General features: G+C 49.6%; 1 protein-coding gene across 1 annotated transcript in view; it reads left to right on the forward strand.

Annotated features, from left to right (window-relative positions):
• The window catches only part of LOC149445080 (vomeronasal type-2 receptor 26-like), a 43418-nt gene extending 24912 nt beyond the window's left edge, over positions 1-18506 (forward strand). Inside the window, exon 3 of the mRNA XM_089654248.1 lies at positions 17614-18506. Within this exon, the coding sequence (XP_089510374.1) occupies positions 17614-18506 (893 nt within the window). The remainder of the gene's footprint in view (positions 1-17613) is intronic.
• Positions 18507-21392: the final 2886 nt, after the last annotated feature.

The raw sequence follows: 21392 nt of genomic DNA on the forward strand, positions 1-21392 counted from the left end.
AACATACTATCCACGATGACAGAAAAATTGTTCAGGCGCTTCATAAGTTCTATTCCCCAACTTGTCCATGAGGGGAACCAAGCCCATGCCTGGTCGCCATCAGAGAACAGCTCCCTTCGAATTCTCCCTGCCATCCTTTCCTTCTCGTGGACCATCAACTCTTCATGATCCATCACTACATAGGATGCGGGGACTAGCTTTATGAGGGCACACAAACCTTTTGCATTCTGGGGAAATGTTCTATAGGCTGCCGAACCACACAGAACATAGTACGGACTTGTCATAGCAGAGCAGGAGGAGTTCTTCGTTCGGCCTCTGGCACTGAGTAACAGTTGCACAGACTGGGGGATTGCTCCCTCAGTCTGCATATCACATCCCTCCTTCCAACAAACGTGGTCTGGTCGGTCAGTGTGGTTACTCAGAAGGGAAGTCTGGTTAGTCAGATTGACAGTTATACCTCCCTCGCAGGTGGTAGTCCCAACAAACTTGTTACCTGTGCCAAAGCTGATGTTAAAGCACACCTGAGGGCTGCCTAGCTGTCCAGTTACCTGTAATGGACTGACAAGGGCCCTACAGAAGCTAGAGCTAATATTGGTACTGAAACTGATGTTACCTGCTAAAAATGTGTCATTAAGTTCTACAGACAAATGTCTACGTGGGGGCTGACCAGGGGTCCCTTGCTTTTTCATGCCGACACGGATGTCATACACGTAATCTGTAAGCTGTGAATGCAAAGACGACAACTGTTGAGGAAAGTACAACCCTGTTTTGGGAGGTCCCCCAAACAACACCTCGTAGGGTGACAGCCCATGTGGTTGCCGAGGGGCATTCCGGATGGAATAGAGGGCAATGGGGAGACACTCAGGCCAAGGTTTTTGGGTATCGGCCATGATTTTGGAGATCCTGTTTTTAAGGATTCCGTTGAGACGTTCAACCTTACCGCTACTCTCGGGCTGATACGGGGTGTGTACTCCTTGGTTGATATGAAGGGCTTTACATACCTCTGCAAAATCTGTCCAGTGAAGTGTGACCCCCCTATCGGACTCAATGGTTTCAGGTAGACCCCAGCGGCACACAACCTCAGACAAGATCTTCTTTGCCGTGGTACTAGCGTTGGCACACGTAACGGGCCACGCAACTCACATGCCCTGGCCAGTGCCCACAGCTCAGCTTCCTGAGCTGACATATGTGCGTTCAAAGAGCCCTTTTCCACAACCAGTCTCGACTGCGGGCTGATCGCCGCTGACTCCAGTTCCATCAAAGAAATGCAGTAGTGTCCTTTGCCTGCAGGATCTGTGCACAATCCGACTCGCTCATACCATAGCTGAACTGGTTTTGTCCAAACATTTGAGCAAATCCTCTCGGATTGACCCGATAGTCCGGGAGCTCAGCCAGAATAGTGCGGATCTCTGCTGGGGTGATGGGAACATGCCAAACTACCCGTTCCCCTAAGGTCCGCTCCCCCTGTGCATTGGGAGGACCTTCAAATTGCTGCACCCTGACTGGATAGGCCTCGGTCCGGGAGGAGTGCAATGGTTTCAGGTAGACCCCAGCGGCACACAACCTCAGACAGGATCTTCTTTGCCGTGGTACTAGCGTTGGCACATGTAATGGGCCACGCAACTCACATACCCTGGCCAGTGCCCACAGCTCAGCTTCCTGAGCTGACATATGTGCGTTCAAAGAGCCCTTTTCCACAAACAGTGTGTGCCTTACCGTCTTGGGTGTAGTACCTGGACCCATTGACAAAAAGATTTTTTGCTTCTGGTAGTGGCGCTTCCTTCACCGGGCTGATCGCCGCTGACTCCAGTTTCATCAAAGAAATGCAGTCGTGTCCTTTGGAAGAGAGGTTAGTAGTGGAAAAAGAAGACATGTTAGCAGAAAAGGTGTTAGTATGGTTAGTCGGGTTGCAAGATTTAGCACTGTCGTTGCTGTCCTCCCCCCTTTCTCGTCTTCCAACACAGGAAGAAGAGAAGTTGGGTTAAGAATAGTGCATCGTTTGATAGTGAGGTTAGTAGGGATTAGGAGGGCTACCTCTGACAGTGGTTTTTGTCTCTTTAGGTCTTGCAGTGTTTGCACTCTTACTGTAGAGACACCGTTTGACCTGTGAGACCTACCGTCGGTGTGCTTTCCCCTGAGAGGGGTACCTTGCCTTGGATGTCCTGTTTTCGCAAAACCATTCTGGCTGCACCGGTATAAGTGAGGCAAGGGAGGGGATATTTTAATTCCTCAAGAAAAAGATGGACCTGGGCCGACACCGATTTGCCAACTTCCTATGAGGATTCATAGGAGTTACTTACCATGGTGGTGGCAGGGGCGGAGGACTCATCAGGAATGAACTGCCACCGACCTTTAGGTAATTGGGGACATCTCCTCCTCATGTGCGCCGTTTGGTGGCACTGGAAACACCTGGGAGGGGGCCTATACTTCTTGTGACCCAGATCCCTTGGTTTTTCGTGTGGGGTCTGGGACACAAGAACTTTGGCCTTGTCCTGTTTTCTCCTATCCATTTCCCTCTCTATTGCCGCAAGAGTGGAAAGGATAGCAGGGATAGACATCTCATTATATTCGGGTCGGGCCAGAACCAGCCTTTTCTGAATTTTAGTATTGATGCCTTCCAAAAATTTGGCCCACAACAGAATGTGCGTCGCGGTCACCTTTACCCCTTCAGTTGGAGCATCAGGTCCAACTTCGAGATCCGCATCCAGTGCTGTCTGCTTGAGACAGCACCAGAAGCAGGTTCTTTCCTCAATAGGACCCTGGGTGAGCTTCATCATGTCCGTAGTAGAGGTAGCACCATACATTTCTGGAAGCTTTGCCTTTAGCTGTGCACAGAACTCTTTGCCCCCTGAAGTCATCTCCTCATGAGTAGTTATAGAGCACCCTGCAATCACTGCACTTGCCACTTCCATGCCCACCGTTGCCCGCAGGATCTGCGCACAGTCCGACCCGCTCATACCATAGCTGAACTGGTTTTGTCCAAACATTCGAGCAAATCCTCTCGGATTGACCCGATAGTCCGGGAGCTCAGCCAGAATAATGCGGATCTCTGCCGGGGTGAAGGGGACATGCCAAACTACCCGTTCCCCTAAGGTCCGCTCCCCCTGTGCATTGGGAGGACCTTCAAATTGCTGCACCCTGACTGGATAGGCCTCGGTCCGGGAGGAGTGCAACGGCTGACCCGACTTTATCGGTGGACTTAGATTAACCACCTCGCTAACTGCACCTTCAGGTTTGAGGTCCCTCAGATTAGGGTATAGCTGGGGGGCAGAGGTCTGATCAGTGGTTCGTAGCACTTTGATGCAATCCGCCCTGTTTCTTAACCGGGTGTCTATACCCCTTGATTCGCAGATAGTCTGCAAATCAGCTGTTGAGAAGACTTCATAGTTGGAAACAGAAGGAGCTGGGGTGAAGCAGGGAGAAGGGAGAGGTAGAGGCTGAGGCATAGATACAGAAGACACGGAAGGTACGTCAAGAGTGACGTCACTAGCAGAAGAGACAGGTGCAGTTATACTTATCTCTCCCACTGTTGGTTGTTCGGGAACCCCAGCAGACCCTGATCCTGCCTGCCTTAGTAGAGTCAGCCCTGAAAGAGCTTCCTCCACCTCTGACACCGGATCCTCCTGTTTTATTCCCTCTGGAGGTCAGGTATACATCACCTGGTTCTTCCGGACAGACACCAGTTTATGTATGCCCTGCTTCCCTAATTGGATTGACCTGTGAAGCCATAGCTGTGCGATCTCTAGTTCTGACGCCTGCATCCGTGGTTCAAATTCAGAGATTAATTTTTCCCACCTCCATGCGTCAAATGTACCTTCCCGGGGAATTTACCATCTGGTACCCTTTGACCATTTATTCCATCTTTTGAGGGGTTCTGTAGACTTCCCCCCTAAACTCACCCTCATCAGTTGTGCAGCTGTCCTCACCCTGAAGAGGGCTGGTTCCCCCTCTCTCTTCATGGACTGACTACTGCCCATCGTGACTAGTCACTGGTATATATCCCGCGTTTACCCCCTGGAGCACTCGGTGGGATCCTACCGAGAGGCCTGATTCCACCACTTTCCCAGCACAGCGTAATTTATGTGATTCTTATCGATCACCCGAAGCGCATCAAGTGGCGGTCAGACTGAGAGCACACCTCCCACTCCCACAGCGCAATTTATGTGATCCTGACCACCCGAAGTGTTTGTGGTAACCAGGCTAAGCGTTACACTTCCCTGGACCACCCACTCGCACAGCGCAATTTATGTGATCCTGACCACCCGAAGTGTTTGTGGTAACCAGGCTAAGCGTTACACTTCCCTGGACCTTCCACTCCCACAGCGCAATTTATGTGATCCTGACCACCCGAAGTGTTTGTGGTAACCAGGCTAAGCGTTACACTTCCCTGGACCTTCCACTCCCACAGCGCAATTTATGTGATCCTGACCACCCGAAGTGTTTGTGGTAACCAGGCTAAGCGTTACACTTCCCTGGACCTCCCACTCCCACAGCGCAATTTATGTGATCCTGACCACCCGAAGTGTTTGTGGTGACCAGGCTAAGCGTTACACTTCCCTGGACCTCCCACTCCCACAGCGCAATTTATGTGATCCTGACCACCCGAAGTGTTTGTGGTGACCAGGCTAAGCGTTACACTTCCCTGGACCGCCCACTCGCACAGCGCAATTTATGTGATCCTGACCACCCGAAGTGTTTGTGGTAACCAGGCTAAGCGTTACACTTCCCTGGACCGCCCACTCGCACAGTGCAATTTATGTGATCCTGACCACCCGAAGTGTTTGTGGTAACCAGGCTAAGCGTTACATTTCCCTGGACCGCCCACTCGCACAGCGCAATTTATGTGATCCTGACCCCCCGAAGTGTTTGTGGTAACCAGGCTAAGCGTTACACTTCCCTGGACCACCCACTCGCACAGCGCAATTTATGTGATCCTGACCACCCGAAGTGTTTGTGGTAACCAGGCTAAGCGTTACACTTCCCTGGACCTTCCACTCCCACAGCGCAATTTATGTGATCCTGACCACCCGAAGTGTTTGTGGTGACCAGGCTAAGCGTTACACTTCCCTGGACCGCCCACTCGCACAGCGCAATTTATGTGATCCTGACCACCCGAAGTGTTTGTGGTAACCAGGCTAAGCGTTACACTTCCCTGGACCTTCCACTCCCACAGCGCAATTTATGTGATCGTGACCACCCGAAGTGTTTGTGGTAACCAGGCTAAGCGTTACACTTCCCTGGACCTCCCACTCCCACAGCGCAATTTATGTGATCCTGACCACCCGAAGTGTTTGTGGTGACCAGGCTAAGCGTTACACTTCCCTGGACCGTTCACTCCCACAGCGTAATTTATGTGATCCTGACCACCCGAAGTGTTTGTGGTAACCAGGCTAAGCGTTACACTTCCCTGGACCGCCCACTCGCACAGCGCAATTTATGTGATCCTGACCACCCGAAGTGTTTGTGGTAACCAGGCTAAGCGTTACACTTCCCTGGACCGCCCACTCGCACAGCGCAATTTATGTGATCCTGACCACCCGAAGTGTTTGTGGTGACCAGGCTAAGCGTTACACTTCCCTGGACCGCCCACTCCCACAGCGTAATTTATGTGATCCTGACCACCCGAAGTGTTTGTGGTAACCAGGCTAAGCGTTACACTTCCCTGGACCGCCCACTCGCACAGCGTAATTTACGTGGTTCTCATCACCCGAAGTGTTTGTGGTGACCAGGCTAAGCGTTACACTTCCCTGGACCGCCCACTCCCACAGCGTAATTTATGTGATCCTGACCACCCGAAGTGTTTGTGGTAACCAGGCTAAGCGTTACACTTCCCTGGACCGCCCACTCGCACAGCGCAATTTATGTGATCCTGACCACCCGAAGTGTTTGTGGTAACCAGGCTAAGCGTTACACTTCCCTGGACCGCCCACTCGCACAGCGCAATTTATGTGATCCTGACCACCCGAAGTGTTTGTGGTAACCAGGCTAAGCGTTACACTTCCCTGGACCGCCCACTCGCACAGCGTAATTTACGTGGTTCTCATCACCCACTGTGTTTGGCAGGTCACACCGCACAATGATGAAAGTGGCTTTTCTCTCCCTGCACACAGTAGCTAACACAAGTCAAATCAAAAGAAGGGGTTCTTGGATGTTACTTAGGGGTCACTGGTTGCCCGGGAACCTGCTAACTGACCTTTAGGAAAATTGTGTAAAGGAAGAAAACTTTCCTAATACACACAGAAAACCCCTTTTCAACCAGAAAGACCGTTAAAAAGGACAAAGTGGAGCCTTATGAAAAACACGGGACGTTTCGCAGTAAAACAATTACACAGAGGTGAACCAAAAAACTGCGCCAAAAATAACCCCGGTTGCCCACGTGAAAATCACTCCTACCAGCGCCGCTAAACGATCCGCGTTACACCTTCGCTGCAACCACCTAAAACCATTTACACAAAAAGTCTGCTGGACACGAAACACGCGACACAGCAGCTTAAAACAAACCCGCTTTACAAAAAGGAACTACTTTTAACAAGAGAAACACAATCACTATACAAGAAATCTATGCGCAAAAACACAAACTTCACCGCGCTCACTAAATGTGGAACACGTGAGGGAAAAACTTGCTTAACACACTTTAAATTGTCTGGCAATATGCAAATTTAAAGCTAAAAGCAAACAACTTAAACCAAGCTTTTGATTAAAGGCGGTAGCGTCCCCAGAGCTGGATGTGCTGCCCTCGTGGGTAACCCCCCCTTGAACCAAAAGGAAATAACAACGATGGAATAAAATACAAAACTGTAAAAATTGGATTAAAAACACAATGTGGGTCAAATGCATATAGAAAACGGCATACACATTGCATAGAGATTACTGAAACTCAAAGCGAAACTCGCAAAACGGCGTTCCCGAGTGATCAAAAAACAAAATGGCGGAGAAACCACATGGTAGTCACCAAATGATTGCCTAACAAAAGGGACATGTGGCAGTCAACAAAATGGCCGCCAACAAAGCACATGTGGCAGTCAACAAAATGGCCGCCAAAAAAGAAGCACATGTGGCAGTCAACAAAATGGCCACCAACAAAGAAAACCCTTGCGACACTAGCCGCAAAATTGCCTCTAACCTCTTCCATAAAACAGACTTTTGGACAAAACATACTCTGGACAATTACACAACAATATAGAGCACACATACAACACAATTTGGTACAATCACAGAGCAGACATAGAAAAACCGACATATCACACTAACATGCACATGTAACAGAAAAGACCCCCTGCTGCATGTTTGCTGGGAGCAGTAGTACTGACAACACACTGCACAGACTATATGCACACAAAGGTCTTACAACAGTTAACAATTAACCTAAACCTTTCAGCACTGTAATGATTACCTCACGTGGAGGGGGGTAAAGCAATCACCACAGTACCTACAACCCGCAAATACTTACCTAAACATGCAACAACTTTTAACCCGCTAAAACATATACCCGTTTAATTTTTGGTTGAAAGATTTTTAAACTTGACCAAATCCAGCCAACCAAACCCACCCCTCTGCTGCTTTTAGCAGAGAAAAACCCTCGTCTTTCACCCACAAATTAAAATTTTAGGACAACTAGGTCCTTGCTAAGCGGAATTCACGTTAGCTAACAGAGAGCAAAACTAGCCACACAAACGCGCAAAAAGCGATCCTCTTAACGGTAGAGAGACCTGAAATGTACCGGCATACTTTTTGCTAGTTCATGATAGCTCATTCCCCCCTCGTACTCGATTAGTTATCGCAGAATTCACGTTAGAATCCACTGGCTCGCCAAAATGTCTTGGAAATTCGCTTTCAACAAATTTTTCCTTACCGTAAGTACCCGCAGTTGGATGCGCAGCAATCCCCCATAATGCTGTGCGAACTTCGCTTACCTCGACTGCAGCTTATCTCCACGATTCCTGCGCCTCCAACTGGTATGAAAAGGTTTAGCTCTTTTGAGAAGTGGGAAAAATGGAGCTCCCGTGACCCAGGAATGATCACTCGACACTCTCAGGTTGGAGTTTGAATCCACTCTGTCTGGCTCAAACCCCAGACTCTTGTTTTATTCACGGACAAAAAAAACACATACGCCCCCCTGCACGGGGGTCAGGTCAATCCCCTCCCACAGAACAATGTATAGGGAATGTCCATACACGAGAATGTACATCCTGCTTGGAGTGTAACGCTCCCTCTTATCTATACTGAAAACCAGTTAAACCAGTCCTCCCCCTCCCCCTGGTGAGCTCTCTTTCCCATCATTTACATGCTATCAGCTCCTAGCAGTATGTTCATTGTCTGTACAAGCATCCCTTAGATTAAACAGTGTCAGTCTGTATCTGAATGGGCCCGATACGATCTTTATTAAAACACATCCATCCAGATACAGTTCAGGTCGGTAGCGGCTTGTAGAGATATACATGAGCCTACACGTGGAGTTCGCATTGCCTGGCGCCTGGACATACGAAGTCCATGTGGTACTATGCTGCTGATATGGGGATACAGGCCCGCGGCCTACCGCCGGCGGCATTCGCATCGAATGCCGTGGTGTCATACACGCCGGTCTATAAGCGCAGATCTGCCATTTCCTCCATTACCGGGTACTGTAATATATACATTGTAAATGTGCATGGCCTAATTGCAACCTTCAGAGCTTTAATTAAGCCACACCAGAGACATATGAATAACACTAATATATGACACATTTAAAGGAGAACCTGTAATAGAAAATTTCCATGACATAATACATAAAGGGGGGATATGATCTCCATGTATAATACATAAGGGGGATATGATCTCCATGTATAATACATAAGGGGGGATATGATCTCCATGTATAATACATAAGGGGGATATGATCTCCATGTATAATACATAAGGGGGATATGATCACCATGTATAATACATAAGGGGGGATATGATCTCCATGTATAATACATAAGGGGGATATGATCTCCATGTATAATACATAAGGGGGGATATGATCTCCATGTATAATACATAAGGGGGATATGATCTCCATGTATAATACATAAGGGGGGATATGATCTCCATGTATAATACATAAGGGGGGATATGATCTCCATGTATAATACATAAGGGGGGATATGATCTCCATGTATAATACATAAGGGGGGATTTGATCTCCATGTATAATACATAAGGGGGGATATGATCTCCATGTATAATACATAAGGGGGGGATATGATCTCTATGTATAATACATCAGTGGTTCATATATTATTATTATACAATATTTATATAGCGCCAAAAAGTTTGCTCAGCGCTGTACATTATAGTGGGGGACAGAACATGAGACGATACAGTAACAATACAATACACGAGGGGTTTGAGGGCCCTACTCCTTCGAGCTTAGAATCTAGGAGAGAGGGGATAGTGGTACAAGAGGAAGAGGCTGTGGGGGATGGAGTGGTGGGAGGAGTGGAGGAGATCGGCTGTTAGGTGAGGGCGGGGTAGGCTTCGCTGAAAACATGGATTTTCAGGGTGCGCCTAAAACTGAGGAGGGTAGGTGACAGTCTGATGGATTGGGGTCTGGGCAGTTGAGAGGTCAGAGGAGGGGAGTGTTGAGGGGTTTTCATTGGAGGGAGGCTAGGTGGGGTGGAGGATGAGCATTGGCGATGTCCCTACGAATTGCGATGATCTTGTTTTGGAAGTGGTTAGCAATGTCGTGGGCGGTGTGTGAGATACTGGGTGGAGGTGGGGGGGGAGAGAGTAGAGAGTTAAAAGTGAAGAGCTGGCGAGGACTGGAGGAGAGGGTATTGATGAGGGTTACGAAGTAGGCTTGTTTGGCAGCGTAGAGGGAGGAGGTGTAGGTGAGGAAAGCAGATTTGTATAGGGTGTACACTTGTTGGGATCTGGTTTTGCACCATAGTCGCTCCAGCGCACGACAGCATTGTTTAAGATTTTTGGTGTGGTCGTTCTGCCAGGGTTGAAGCAGTCGGGATCTGATGCTACGTGTGGTTACGGGTGCTAAGGAGTCTAGGGCGGCTGACAGTGAATTGTTATAAGCAGTAGCGGCCAGGTCAGCGCAGGACAGTGGAAGGATACTGTCATAGAGTCGGTCAGCTGCAGAGTGGAGGGGGGCAGGGTTCAGGTTGCGGAGGTTACGGCTGGTGATGGTTTGAGGAATGGGGGGGAGGAGTTTGAGGACGGGGAGACGGAGAACATAACGAGGTTGTGGTCAGAGAGAGGGAGAGGGAAAGGGGCTTTTGTGAGGTTGTGGGGGGTGCAGAGATGAGAGAAGACAAGATCCAGGGTGTTCCCGTCGGAGTGGGTGGAGGACTGTGTACACTGTGTGAGTGCAAAGGAAGAAGTTAGGTGGAGGAGTTGGGATGTAGCCAGGTTATTGACGTTGATAGGGATATTGAAGTCTCCAAGGATGATAGTGGGTAGCTCAGAGGAGAGGAAGAAGGGTAGCCAGGTGGAGTTATCATCAAGGAAGCGGGATACGGGTCCAGGAGGCCGATAGATTACTGCAATCCTCAGAGGGGAGGGAGAGAACAGCCAGATGCAGTGGGCCTCAAAGGAAGAGAATGATAGAGGGGGGTTTGGGTTTGGGAGGACCTAGAAGGTGCTCAGCGGTGACAAGAGCATGCCGACCCCACAACGCTTGGTCTGGGTGAATGGGTCCAGACGAGACCTCCATAGAAGAGTGCCGCAGGGGAGGTAGAGTCGGTGGCCTGGATCCAGGTTTCGGTGACCGCTAGGAGGTTGAGGGAGCGGGAGATAAAGAGGTCATGGATGGCGGTGAGCTTGTTGCAAAACTGATTCAGGAGTGCACACGAGAATGGAGGGGCGGTTGTGGGGAGCAGGGGGACAGGTATTAGGTTAAGGGGGTTGCGGCAGTTTGTGGAAGTAGGGGGGTGCCTAGTGGTTGAGTGAGGTGGTGAGGGACCAGGGTTTGGGGAGATGTCCCTGGCGGTTAGGAGAAGAAGGAGGGTGAGAAAGGTGGCATGAGAGCGGGATGAGCAAGAGCGTGTGAGTCTGCTAGTGGTGGCGTGTGGGTTGGTGGAAGAGTGGAGTATTAGGAGAAGGTGGTAAGAGCCGTAGTGGGGAGATGGAAGCAGTGAGGGTGCGATGTGTAGTTGTTTTGGAGCAGTAGGGGGGTAGAGAGAGGAGAGTTTGGGCATGGAAGAGAGGAGTATGAGGAGGAGGAGTACAGGTGGCATTTTAGGAGCGTAAGCAGAGTGGTGGACAGTTGAGGGAGGTGAAAGGTTTCTCAGGGAGCATTGTTGTGGATAGTCCATTATGAAGTGGCGTATCACGTTGAAGTAGCTTCTCATAGCAGGCGTTCTAGTGATTAGGATCATCTGTTGGGCTCAGCAGGTCCGGGCCTGGATGGTAATGTTAGGCCTTGCCAGGCTGGGGTCGTCTGGTGGGTTTGGCGGCATGGAAGTAGGCTCACTGCGGGTTTGAGGAGATGCGAGGTGAACGTCCACAGTGGAGCTCATCGGATGGACTTCGGGTCAGGGCAGGGTTGTGCCGGGGTAGGCGAAGGTAGGCCTCACCAGGTCAAGGTCGTTCGTTGGGCTTAGCAGGTCCTGTCAGGGTTGCATCGTGGAAGGCGATGGTAGGCCTCGCCAGGCTGTGGTCGTCTTCTTGGTATGGCAGCATGGATGCAGGCTCGTTTCTGGTCCCTCGGTTGTTGGGGCAGCAGGAGACCGGAGTGCAGCGAGATTGGGTGCTGTAGGCTGTGTGCTGGTGGCTGGATTTTGGTGCTGTGAGCCATGTGCTCTGTCAGTGCAGGGTGCTGGGTGACCTGGAGTGGGCACTGGTTGCTGGGTGCTGGCTGTTGCAGAGTGCTGGGAGGCCTGGAATCAGCCGATGGGTCGAGGCTGGGTGCTGGGTGCTGGCTGGGTGCTAGTTGCATGGTGGCCTGAAATGGACCCTGGGCCGAGGCTGCGTGCAGGTTGCTGTCTGTGGCAGGGTGCTGGGTGGACTGGGGGGGGCCCTAGGCTGATGGAGAGGGTCCTCGGGAGCAGGCAAGTCAGCAGGGGGCGGAGCGGCGGCGATCTTGGCCGTCGATCGGCGTTCTGGGTCTCAGCCGTGGCAAAAATTGAGGCCGTGGCTTCGTAGGCTGCAAATCCCGGAAGCTCCGGGATTGGGCTGAAACTGGCCCAGCACCCCTCCCTGGGTGCTTATCGGGGACCACAGGGTGGTGGGGGCCCCTTTGGAGTCCACTTCCATCCGGATGGGGACTTGGGCGACGGAGCTCCTGACTACAGGACTACTCCGGTCGCCATCTTCAACATATAGTGAACTCGGTTTAGAGTTATTCACTCTGAGGTCATCACAGAGGACAAGGGGGCGCTCTTTACTTCTGGAGGAAAAGAGATTTAATCTCCAAACACGGAAAGGTTTCTTCACAGTAAGAGCTGTGAGAATATGGAATAGACTCCCTCAAGAGTTGGTTGTGGCCAGCTCAGTGGATTGCTGTAGGAAAGTCCTGGATTCTTTCTTGGATTCACAGAATATAACTGGATAGAACATTTATAGGGAAAGTTGATCCAGGGAATATCCGATTGCCTCTCGGGGGGTCAGGAAGGATTTTTTTTCCCTGCAGGAGCAAATTGGATCGTGCTTTGCTGGGGGGGAGGCCTTCCTCTGGATCTATTGTGGGTGTAGGATTATAACTATTTGTTTTTTGGTTGAACTGGATGGACTTTTGTTTTTTTTCTGCCATACTATAGGGCTCTAATTACACATTTATCACTTCCATTAGCTCTAGCCCCACAGTTATAACCCTGTGTACCACTTGCCCGACCCTATTAGATTGTGAGCTCTTATGTGCCGGGCCCTCTTAATACTCTAGTTTTTATTGCATTGTAACTGTATTGTCTCCCTTTATATCCCTTTAAAGATCTGTGTAAACTGTGGGAGCTATAAAAATCCTGTATAATAATAACAGGACAGCTCTGAATTTCTGACATAATAAACAGGTATTATTTTTTTATTTTCATTCATTATTAAAACAAAATGTTTACAATGGTATATTTACCAGGCCAAACGGTAGGAAAAGAGATCTTCATTTTCAGTGTTTTCAGACAATATAAATTGAAACTCCCCATTATCACTTTTTGTCTATTTATTGTGCATATCTTTTTTTTTCACCACATGCTAATGTGCATAATGTGCAGTCTCTACACATAGGAGTTCAACTGTGTAATTATCTATCTATCTATCTATCTATCTATCTATCTATCTATCTATCTATCTACCAGGCCCTACCGCTCCCACAGACACCGGACCCCTAGCACCCTCAGTCGCTGGCCCGCAGCATCCGCATGCACTGGCTCACTTCGCCCACGGACGCCGAGTCCTACTGCACCTAGCTACACCTAGCCCACTCCACCTCCAGACGTCTGTCCACACCACCGCCTGACAACGACCCTTCAACACCTCCTGACGCCAGGCCCTCCAGCACCTTCAGTGCCTCCCGACGCCGAGCCCTCAGCACCTGACACCTGGCCTCAACATCTCCAGTCACTGAGCCGCCAGCATCACCAGACGTCGTGCCTACCAACACCCCCAGACATTGCGTCCTATGACCCCTCCGCTCGCCGAACCACCGTACCCACTCAAGACGCGTCACAGCACCCACGGACGCCAGCAGACTGCATCCACAGACTGCAACCAGCCAGCTGCTGACCCAGCTGCCCTCCACTCTCACTCTCCCCCTTCAGAAGGACTCAAATAGACTCCTCCATGGCGATACAGACTCTCCACATCACCTTGCCCTGACCTGTATCCCGCCACCTCCCCGACCTGTCCAGCACTCCGCTCACCCCAACATGCCACCTGCACTCCTCCTCCTCGTATTCCTCTCCTCCATCCCAAAATTTGCCTCCCTCTACCCGCCTACCCCCCAAACAGCTCTACATTGCCCCTTCACTTCTCCCCTCTCCCCACTACGGCACTCACCACCTCCTCCTGCTACTCCACTCCCCTGTCGACCCACGTGCCACCACTATCAGACCCACACACTCCTGCACCTCCCATTCCCATGCCACCTTCCTCACCCTTCTCCTTCTCCTATCCACTGGGGACATTTCCCCAAACCCTGGCCCCTCACCACCCCACCCCCCCAGGGACCCCCCTGCTCCCGCCTGCCGCCGCAACCCCCTCAACCTCATACCTGTGCCCCGCATCCCCCCTCTCTCGGTTGCACTCCTGAACACCCGCTCGGTATGCAACAAGCTTGCCGCCATCCATGACCTCTTTATCTCCCGCTCCCTCAACCTCATAGTGGTCACCGAGACCTGGGTACAGGCCACTGATTCTACCTCCCCTGCGGCACTCTCCTATGGAGGTCTCGTCTGGTCCCATTCACCCAGACTGAGCGGTCGCAGAGGTGGTGGTGTCGGCTTGCTCCTATCACCGCTGAACACCTTCCAGGTCCTCCCTAACCCCTCCTCTCTATCGTTCTCCTCCTTCGAGGCTCACTGCATCCGACTCTTCTCCCCCACCCCCCTAAGGATCGCAGTGATCTACAGGCCTCCCGGATCCATACCCGCTTCCTGGATGACTTCGCTGCCTAGCTTCCCTTCTTCCTCTCCTCTGAGCTACTGACCATCATCCTTGGGGACTTCAATATCCCCATCAACGACAACAACCCGGCTATTTCCCATCTCCTCCACCTAACCTCCTCCTTTGCGCTCACACAGCACACGCAATCCTCCACCCACATTGATGGGAACACCCTGGACCTTGTCTTCTCCCACATCTGTACCCTCAACCAGTTCACTAACACCCCCCTCCATCTCTCCAACCACCACCTCCTCACATTCTCCATCTCCCCCTCCCCTAACTCCCCCCCCAAAGTGCCAAACCATCACGAGCCGCAACCTCCGCAACCTGCACCCGGCCCCCCTCCACTCGGTTGCCGTCCGCCTACATGACAGCATCCTTCCACTGTCGTGTCCTGACCTAGCCACCTCCACATACAACGACTCAATATCAGCTGCCCTAGACTCTCTGGCACCCCTAACCACACGCAACATCAAACCTAGACCACTTCAACCATAGCAGAACGACCATACTAAACGCCTCAAATGTCGCAGTCGCATGCTGGAGAGACTATGGCGCAAAACCAGGTCCCCTCGTGCATTCTCCCTCTACAAATCTGCCTTCCTCACCTTCACCTCCTCCCTCCACACCGCTAAGCAGGCCTACTTCGTAAACCTGATCAACACCCTCTCCACCTGCCCTTGCCGACTCTTCTCCACCTTCAACTCCCTGCTCTCTCCCCCCCCTCCACTCAGCACTTCACTCACCGCCAACGAGATTGCCACTCATTTCCACAACAAGATTGACACAATCCGTAAGGACATAGTCAACTCGCAATCTACCTCCCCACCCAGCCTCCCCCCCATCACCCCCCCATCTCTCCCCTCCTCTGACCTCCCTCGCAACCGCACTGCCCCCCACCACACCCAAGGCCCCGCTTACCGTAACCCCCCCAACAATGTACTCCTTCAGCCCTGCTACCACTGAGGAAGTCACCAGGGTCTTCCCGAAGCCCGCCTCACCACCTGCCCCCTGGACCCTATCCCTTCTCAACTCCTCCAGTCACCCCCCTCTTCCCTTAACCACTCCCTCACCCACATCTTCAATCTCTCCCTCTCTACTGGCGCATTCCCCTCCCCCCTAAAGCATGCGCACATCACCCTCATACTCAAAAAGTCCTCCCTGGACCCCACTGACCCAAACAACCTCAGACCCATCTCCCTGCTGCCATTTACTTCCAAGCTCCTTGAGCACCTAGTCTACGATCGCCTAAGTGCCCACCTAACTGACAACAACCTCCTTGATCCACTACAGTCCGGCTTCCGTCCTGTTATAACCCGCCTGGCAGAGACTCTAGCAGCCCACCGCACGGACGTCCTCAGGGCGCGGGGTCTAAGCCCCAGCCTGCTGTTCACCAGGGCCCCTGATGGTGGGGATGGACTTGATGCAGACTGGAACCAGGTCGCGACCCCCGAGTGCGTCCTGCGGTGGTAGAGAGTACTGACAGGGGAGTGCAGGGACGGAATCTGATTGGAAGAGGCAGACCGGTACACAGGTCTGATCCGAGCCGGATGGATGGATGGATGGTCGGGTACAGTATGCGTGGTCAGACAGGCCAGGTCGGTATTATGCGGACAGTGAGGTACAAGAGGAGCGAGCTAAGAATGGTCAGGTCACAAGCCAGGTTCAGGAGGGTGTGAGCAAATACAGTACCAGGGGTCAGACGAGAGAATAGTCAGGCAAGCCAGGGGTTAAGCAGGAGAAGAGCAGGATCAGGAACAGGCAGAGGTCAGCAACGGAGTATGCAGCAACACAGGATCAGAACAGGATACACAAAGACCAAACGGCAATTTGACATACCTCTATCCTCGTTTAAATAGCCTGCCCCGTGCTGCCATTGGTGCCAGGCAAGCGTTTGTGATCGCGAGTATCACTCACCTCCTAAACAACATCTCTGACTGGATGTCACTCCATTTCCTCAAGCTTAACCTCTCCAAAACCGAGCTCCTCATCTTTCCCCCTGCCCACTCACCTCCCCCCCATCCTATCCATCACTATCAACAACAGCACCATCAATCCCGCCCCGCAAGCCAAAGTCCTTGGCGTCATTCTGGACTCTAACCTTTCCTTTCAACCTCATGTCAAATCACTTACAAACACATGCAGGCTCCACCTCCGCAACATCGCCAAGATACGCTCCTTCCTTACCCCAGACACCACTAAACTACTTGTACACTCCCTGATTATCTCACTCCTTGACTACTGCAACTCCCTTCTCACAGGCCTACCCCAGCGCAGGCTCTCCCCGCTCCAGACCATCCTGAACTCAGCGACCAGACTCATTCACCTCACCAACCGCTCCACCTCTGCCACCCCCCTCTGCCTATCCCTCCACTGGCTCCCGATTGCCCAACGCATCAAATTCAAACTACTAACCATGACCTACAAAGCCGTGCACAACACTGCCCCTGACTACCTCACCAACCTGATTCCCAAGTACCACCCTACCCGTACCCTTCGCTCCTCACAGGACCTCCTTCTATCTTGCTTTCTGGTCTCCTCCTCCCACACACGATTGCAAGACTTCTCCAGGTCCTCCCCCATCCTCTGGAACTCACTGCCCCAGTCCATCAGACTGTCACCTTCCCTCCTCACCTTCAGGTTCTCCCTGAAAACTCACCTCTTCAGGGAAGCCTACCCCTCCCTCACCTAACAGCCGTTCTCCTTCATTCTTCCTACCACTCCATCCCCCACAGCCACTTCCTCCTGTGCTACTACCCCCTCCCTCCTAGATTGTAAGCTCGAAAGAGTAGGGCCCTCTAACCCCTCGTTCACTGTTGTTGTTGCTGTTCTGTTTCTTGTATTGTCCCCCCCCTCTATTGTACAGCGCTGAGTAAACCCTTTGGTGCTATATAAACTCGATGTAATAATAATAATAATAATATCTATCTATCTCCCACAATTAACTGATGGAAATCCCATTGCTAGATGTGAGACAACACAAGACAGTTCATTCTCTCAGAAGCTCTGACCCCGATGCTCATTGTGTTTGTATTGTTCTTCCTGCAGACAGTGAAAACTGCTTGAAATGTCCTGATGATGAATGGCCAAATGAGAAGAAGAATCGGTGTGTTCCAAGAGTGGTGGAATTTCTCTCCTACACTGATGACACCATTGTTGCAGTATTTTCAGCTGTCTCCATCCTCTGTTGCCTTCTGACTGGTTTAATATTGGGGATATTTATACATTACCAGGACACCCCCATTGTTAAAGCCAATAACCGGAACCTGAGCTATCTTCTCCTGGTCTCCATCATGCTGAGCTTCCTCTGTGTCTTCTTGTTCCTCGGCCATCCAGTAGATGTGACCTGCATGCTGCGTGTCACCTCTTTTGGTGTCATCTTCTCAGTTGCCGTCTCTTCTCTACTTGCCAAAAGTATCATGGTGTGTATTGCCTTTAAGGCCACCAAACCTGGGAGTCACTGGAGGAAATGGATGGGAACCAAACTGCCCAATTGTATCATTTGTGTCTTCTCACTGGTCCAAGTCATAATCTGTGTCACTTGGTTGTCTATTTCTCCCCCCTTCCAGGATCGAGACACTCACTCTTATCAGGGGAAGATCATCATTCAGTGTAATGAGGGTTCAGTTATCGGCTTCTACTCTGTCCTGGGATATATGGGGCTTCTGGCAGCTGTGAGCTTCATTATCGCTTTCATGGTGAGGACATTACCGGACAGTTTTAATGAGGCCAAGTACATCACCTTTAGCATGCTGGTGTTCTGCAGTGTCTGGATTGCCATGATCCCGGCCTATCTGAGCACCAGAGGGAAATACATGGTGGCTGTGGAGGTCTTTGCTATAATGGCATCAAGTTCTGGACTTCTTGGCTGTATATTTTTCACAAAATGTTACATAATTCTGTTCAGACCTGACCTGAATACAAAGACAGTTATCCACTGATATGTGAGGAGCAACACTGGGCTACCTGTAGTTATGGCATTATCTCTATTATTATATATATATTTTAGTATTGTACTCGTGTTTGGGAATTTAAATATTTAATACTTACCTCTTCGGTAGATGGTGAGTCTAATTGAGTCTCTCTTGAAGAGCTATGGACACCACTAGTATCAGATACTTTGGGTTTGTTGGAAACCTTGTCCCCTGCTGGGTGTAGTGATTCCTCCCATCAGCCGTTACATCACTACAGAACAATGTAGTCACTTAGAGAGGAGGAACCACAGTGACCAGAGGGGGACAAAGTATCAAAAACATCCTAAACCATCAGATACCAAAACCACCCATCACTCAAGAGAGGGAAGATTTCTGTCATCACCTTCCATAAAGGTAAATATTAAACACGTTCTCTTAGAAGATGATTGTGATGTCATTTGTCAGTGTCACATTCATTATATTTATCATTGTATGTAGATGTATCCGACTATATCAATAAATTCATAAAGCAGTAAAGGTGTACAGAAGAATGAAGTCATACAAATTACAGGAGCATAAATGACACGAAGAAAAACAGTAATGCAAACAGCAGGTCACATAGAATTAGTAGACTGAAAGGAAGTTTACAGCCATAGTAATGGTGGAGAACAAATGTCTTCATCTTGGGGATGTAAGAGGGAAGGAAAAGGGAGTATAGAGAGGGAAGTTAAAGTGGAGCTCCACCCAAAAGGGGAAGTTCCGCTTGAAGCCTTTGTCCCTCGCTTCTCATTAAGGATTGGTACCTTTGGGGAGCAGGTACCCGAATTTAACAGGTACCCACTCCCACTTCCCCTGCAATCGCCTGGGCAATCGGAAGTGAAAGTTGTCCTCCCCCCTCCCTCCCTTTTGTGTCACGTGACAGGACCAAGAAGACTAAGGGGTCATTCACGCAGTGCTTCTCCCGCATGCGCAGTGGGCACCTGGCTGTGAAGCCGCAAGCTGTCACAGCCGGGTGCCCACACTGAAGATGAATCAATCAATAAGCTCCTATAATATAACCCTTCACACAAAATCACAACTTTCTCCCTAGAAAGTATACAATCTAATAAATCCTTTTGTGGTACACATAAATCCCCAAAGTTGTATTTACATAAATCCACACTCAATTCTATCTTAAAAAAATAAATAAATAAAATAAACCCAAATTTAATTATATAATTTTGTTTTTTTTGGGTTTATTTTATTTATTTATTTATTTTTTTAAGATAGAATTGAGTGTGGATTTATGTAAATACAACTTTGGGGATTTATGTGTACCACACTGAAGATGGCAGGGAGAGAATATGGCCGGTAAAATCAGAGGTGGTGATGAGGACACCGCGGGACCCAGGGACAGGTAAGTGGCCGTATTTTAAAACTCAGCAGCTACAGTTTTTGTAGCTGCTGACTTTTATTTTTTTTCCAGGTGGAACTCCGCTTTACGGTTAAGGCAGGGTAGAAGGAGGAGAAATAATGGAGGAGGGTAATCAAACACGGGAGTGGACTAACAATACAAGGAAATAGTTCCAGTCAGCAATACAAGGCAATGTAAGTACATGTCATCAATCTTATAAAGTACAATCTGCGTTATTTAGCCATATGGACCAAATTAGAATGAATTTTTTGTGCTAATAATTTTTTTTAATTCTGGTATTTTTTCCATTTCACATTGGTAGTTTAAATCTCTAAGATTGTTGACCATACTGGGCTGTGAAAGGGAATTCCATATTCTAACAATGGTGCGTTCAGCTGCAAAAAGTAGGTAGAGAACCACAAATGTAACATTAGGGGGTATTTGTAAAGTACCTAAATTCAGTAATGTAAGGACAGTGTCAGGTAAGATCTAAGTGACATAGTTAGTCTGGCTGAAAAAAGACAAAAGTCCATCCAGTTCAACCATAGAAAAAAAAGTTATAATCCTACACCCAAGGTTGATCCAGAGGAAGACAAAAAAAACCCCAGTGCCCTATAATATTAGAGGCTAGGAAGTAGATAGCATTCCAGTAAGGGTGCCATAAAATATGGGGAAAAATCTTGTTTCTCCACATAGTCACCAGCACCTAGGGGACCATGTCAGGTATAATTTAGGTAACATGAAGGGGGTAGAATACCAATGATGGAGTGTTTTTTGGTCAAGTTCCCGGTGACTGAAACAGTAGAGCTTGTATATAGTGGAGAGTGCAGCTTTCCAGCTCGCCTTGGTGAGGACTTTATCTATGTTCCCCTCGCACACATTCTTGGAAGTACGGCTCATCAATGGTTTGTGCTGTAGTAACTACCAGCTGGGACTGGAAACATCCTAGGCAAACGTACATATTCATACAAAATGATAGAAAAATGCCACGATATAGGTGGATCACCCTATAGAATTACTCTCTGACTCCTCAGTCAATATAGATGCGGGTTAATGCCGAAAAATTAGACCATACAAAAAATAGTCATCCCTGAAGAAGGGCCGTCTGTAGTAACGGTTTAAAATAAACCCAAGCAGAGTAGTTAATGGTACAAAAATGACTTTATTATAAATCTTGCATAACAAAATATGAAACCTTGCAAGGTGAGAAATACACATCACAATATAAAAACTTGAGCAATCCGGATTGCAAAGGCCTAATGTCACAAGTTAGCCTGCAGTTTCTTGTTTGTGTGTTCTGACCTCCTTGCTGCAGTGCTGTTCCTGATCCCTTTCACATGTGTGGACTATCTGTGCTCACCTATGGGCGTCGTGTGCTGTTCTCTGGGTTTTATTTCCTTCCCTTCCATCACTTCCTGGCCCGCCTGCTTGTTTGCCTGCCTATATAAGACATGCTCAGTCTAGGCCACTTTGCCTGAGCAACTTCCTAGTTGTTGGAGCTCCTGTGTGTTGCTACTGCC

The sequence above is a fragment of the Staurois parvus genome, unplaced genomic scaffold, assembly GCF_062004578.1.
Source record: "Staurois parvus isolate SC_StPar_1 unplaced genomic scaffold, SC_StPar_1.0 ptg000747l, whole genome shotgun sequence".
Classification (NCBI taxonomy): Eukaryota; Metazoa; Chordata; class Amphibia; order Anura; family Ranidae; genus Staurois; species Staurois parvus.